This window comes from Corvus kubaryi, unplaced genomic scaffold (genome assembly GCF_017639235.1).
Source record: "Corvus kubaryi isolate FWS band 111438036 unplaced genomic scaffold, C.kubaryi_AGA036_p1.0 split3-37304, whole genome shotgun sequence".
NCBI lineage: Eukaryota > Metazoa > Chordata > Aves > Passeriformes > Corvidae > Corvus > Corvus kubaryi.
This window is the reverse complement of record NW_024582087.1, coordinates 2,003,981-2,008,184: the sequence shown is the minus strand read 5'-3', so window position 1 is coordinate 2,008,184 and position 4,204 is coordinate 2,003,981. Positions and strand designations below refer to the sequence as shown.

Below are 4,204 nucleotides of genomic sequence, written 5' to 3'. Positions count from 1 at the left end.
CCCCCCCTCCAGGGCACGGGGAGAGAGGGGCTGGGATGGACCCAGCGGGAGCAGCACGGGCTGGATGCTGGCAGGACCTCCCCGATGCAAGCGGGGAGATCTGGGGTAAAAGAAAACCCCACTTTCCCGGAGTAAGTTCCACACAGAGACCCCAGGGAATGCAACAGGAGAGACCCAACAGCACCGAATTCCAGCGGCAGCCGGAGCGGGGAGCATCCCCCACTGGTGCTACTCGAGAGGCCACCAAGGACCTGGGGTCTCCCAGAGAGTCCCAGCCCCCTCCGCTGCTCCGGGAGAGCCGGGGATGAGGGGAGGGGGGGGGAGGAGGAGGAGGAGGAGGAGGAGGAGGAGGAGGGAGAGGAGGAGGAGGTCAGGCAGGGACACGCTGCTGCTCTGCAGCGAGCTCCTGGGGCTCCCGCAGCCTGGCAGGGACACAAGATGGTGCTTGCTTCCCTCGCCCAGCAGCAGCGAGCAGGGACGCTCTGGCATCACCATCCATCCATCCATCCATCCATCCATCCATGCATCCATCCATCCATCCCGCCCGCCACCCAGCCGGCCGCTGGAAGGCTCGGGGATGCACCCAGCCAGGCAGCCCACGCCTCACCTCTCCAGGCACGCATGATCCAGGTGTTCTGGGATATGGGCAGCCTCCTCCCAGCCCCAAAACCTGCCGGGCCTGCGGCTGCCCAGAGCCCGGCACCGCACCGAGCCACGGCCGGGGCTGAACCAAACCGGCCAGAGCTCACTCGGCACCAGCCCCGCTCCCTGCAGCGCTCGAGCTGCCGCTGCTCCTGCTGCTGCTGCAGTGAAAATATTTCACTGAGCTGCGAGCCGGGCCGAGGAGATATTTAACATCTGGGCCGCCGAGTCACCCGGGTGACACGAGGAGAGGTCACCATCACCCCCACCCGGCAGCGCGGCGGGGACCTCTCGCCCTGCAGCGTCACCGTCTGCGTTCTCCGGCTCGGGGGAGCCCAGCCTGGCCGCGGTGCCAGGGCACGGCCGCGCTGGCATCACCGCCACTGCCTCCGAAACGACCTCGCTCCATGCGGAATGAACCACCCGGCAGCGGTGACCGCATCCCGGCAGCTCTGCCGGGTCCCTGGGGGCAGCTGGCGACCACCCAGGGACCCCCCGCACCCCGCTGGGGAGTGGCTGGTGCTCTCCGGGGACGGCGATGTCACCCGGAGCACGGCGAGCACAGCCTGGCAAGCTCGCCCGCCGCAGGCGCCCGCTCCAGCCCCTTCCATCTGCCTTTGCTCCCGCCCGGGCGCAGGGAAGGGGGTGGGTTTAAAGCTTTAATTAAAGCTTTTAAAGAGCCATCACAGAGCTGGGAAGCGGCCGGGCGGGCGGAAGCGACAGCCCGGGCTCCACGTCCTCGGAGCGCGGTCCCTCTCCATCACTGCCGGCGCATCCCTCTTGGAATACAGCTCCGGGAAGAGCAGGATCCGACCGGAGCTCGGCTCTCCCTGGCCACGGCACGGCACTGCTCCCGACGTACAAACAGGTTGTTTCCCTGAGGATGTTTTGCCTGGATTTTGGCTGGATCCCGGTCCAGCTCCATCATCCCGGCCCGGCAGGAGGCCAGATCGTGACCATCTCCAGCCAGGAACAACCGAACAGTCCCCAAAAAAGTGATAAATGAGTGGCACTAAACCCCTCGGCATCAGTAATCTGAGAAACGATTAATGGCAGAGCAAAGGAGATTTGAGGGTGGAGGGACGTGGGTTTTAACCCAACAGGTCTTTTAACAGGCTGCAGAAAATACAAAATCCACGGGAAAAAAAAGACCGGATCCGTGAGAATTCCTAACATGAGCGAGGCTTGGGATAAAGGAATAAAAATAAGGAAGGGCTGGGGAGTCCTGGGTGTTGATCCAGCAAGCAACAGCCTCGTTTCCCCACCAAAAGGAACAGGCTGGCTCCTGGCACAGCCGTGAGGCTCCATCCTGTGGGATCCCACCCCTGCCCACCCGGAGGTGACAGCGACAAGCACAGAGCCCTAACGAGCAATTCCCACCGCGAGAACCCGCGACCCTCCAATTCCCAGGATCTTCCCCGGCAATTCAAAGGCATGCGGGAACTCCAAAGCTGCTCCAAAGGGGACCTCCAGCACTGAGCTGGGGTGTCCTGGGCCTTCCCAGCCCCTCCACTAACAGATTAACACCATTCCTGGGAAAAACTCCACTGCAATCCCAGCCTCCATCCCGAAAACACGGATTCCTGCATGGCACATGCTTGCACACGCGTGTGCACACACAGACACCCAGCAGGGACAGCGACATCCTGGCAGCTTCCAGCCGCCCTGGCACGATTCCCCTGGTGTCCAGCACCACGTTTCCCCTCCCTTCCACGATTCCACGTCTCCCTTCTCCCTCTGGTTCCCCGGCGTGCTGCCACAGCCTCTCCTGGAGCCGGCAGGCTGGCAGCGGTGCCGAGCTGTAATTAATGGTGCCGCTTTGCCAATCCCTGGCGCGGCCTCGCGAGCACTGGCAAGCGCAGGCCTCTTTATTTATTTTACTTAACTGCTGTTGGTAAAACTCCGCTCCAAAAGCAAGGCCGGGAGACAGCACAGAGAAATCTCCGCCGGGATTAGGGATTTGCTCTGCCAGGGAACGGCGTGTGCTGCCTCCCCCCCTCCCTGCACAGCTGGGGGGTCCCTGGAGGCAAAGCCCCCCCTCGGCTGCAGCAGTCACGGTGCTCCCACGGCCTCTTCAAAGGAGTTTCTTCCTCAGCTTTTCCATCAGCTCCATCCTGCAAAGGGATGGAGGGCTGGGAGGGCTCCAAAGGTGGGTTCTGACTCTGGTGCTGGCAGCAGGATTTGTGGTCATCCCAAAAGGGGATTTTTTTCGTACCCCACCACCTCATCCAGACCCAGCCCCACCGGGAGCCTCCGAGGTGCCCCAGGGAGGAGAAGGGGCCTGGATCCATCCTGCTCTTGGAGGACGTCAAGAAGGAACAGACAGGATCGGCACAGGGGGGACACGATGGCCCTCTTGAGTGCCCAGGAGCTACAGAGCTTCTGGCGTTTGGCAACCGAGCCGGGTGGCTCCGAGCCAGCCCCGTCCCCATTAGAGGACAGCCCCGTGGTAGGAAATGAGTTTGTGGGGCCTCAGTCCAAATTCCCATGGAGAAGCGTTGAGGCATCACAGCAGCCCAGGGCTGGAGCATCACCTTCCTCCAGGCACGGGGAAACGGGGAGTCCATCCTGCAGCCCCCACCCAGAGCTCTGCCCTGGCACCAACCTCCTGCTCACCGCTGTGGGAGTAGATGGGACTTCCATCAGCCGGGGTGTTCCCATTGCTGCCAAATCCCCACATCCCGCGCTCTCCACCAGCCGTGAGCCCACCGGGAAGAGCTGAGCACCCCCGGTGCCATCTCCAGCATGGCAGGGAGTCACTCCTGGCAGAAGATTCTACTGCCGAAGGTCCTTGGAGGTGTTGAGAAGAGCCAGAGGGAGCTGGGAAGAGCTGGCAGCGTGTCCTAGCCAGTGCTGGAGCCCCTCTGCCACGCGGCCGCCGGTCGGAGAGCGAGCGCTTGCCATGCCAGCTCCGTGTCCATTTTCTCTCCAGCACAGCCCAAATTTGTAGGATCCTGGCTCCTTGGATCAAAGCAGGGGCTGGTGACAAGGCTTGACAGGCAACTGGGCAGGCCTGGGAGAGGAGCTGCTGCCAGGCTCCGGGCTCTGGCACAGGGCGTCTGGCACTGCCCCACAGCCAGCTCCACATCCACTGCCACCGTGTGATCCCCAAGGAACCCTGCTGGGAATGGGGCACAGACCCTCCCTGCTGAGGGCGGCCAGAGAGCAGCCAGGTGACGGCGACAGTGACAGCAGCTGCGCCACCGCGCTCCTCCCCATGCTAGCCCACGGAGCCGGCTGCCTCCCCACGACCCCCCTCAGCTCAGCCACGGCCTTCAAGGGAGGGACAAGTCCGTCCCCGACCACTGGGAACAATCCCAGTGCCACAGCTCGGCGCCAGCCCCTCGCTACCGGCTCCACGTGCGGCCGGGACAGAACCCCCGGCCAGGCTCTCTGCCACAGCCCGGCCCGGCCACCCCGGGGCCACCTCCCCGCGTCACCGGCGGCCCCGCTGCCAGGCGCCAGCCAGCACTGCCAGCAGTGACACGACCTAGAAAAGCCAAGGGTTGTTCGCGACCCCCCTGCACCGGCCGTGCGGCCGCGGCTGCGGAAAAACCTCCTC

The 4,204-nt window shown here is 64.0% G+C and overlaps 1 protein-coding gene across 1 annotated transcript in view; it reads right to left on the bottom strand.

The window, feature by feature from the left end:
- ADGRB2 (adhesion G protein-coupled receptor B2) overlaps positions 1-1,017 on the bottom strand; it is a 13,687-nt gene extending 12,670 nt beyond the window's left edge. Inside the window, exon 1 of the mRNA XM_042015365.1 lies at positions 951-1,017. Within this exon, the coding sequence (XP_041871299.1) occupies positions 951-1,017 (67 nt within the window). The remainder of the gene's footprint in view (positions 1-950) is intronic.
- Between the last annotated feature and the right edge of the window lie 3,187 nt (positions 1,018-4,204).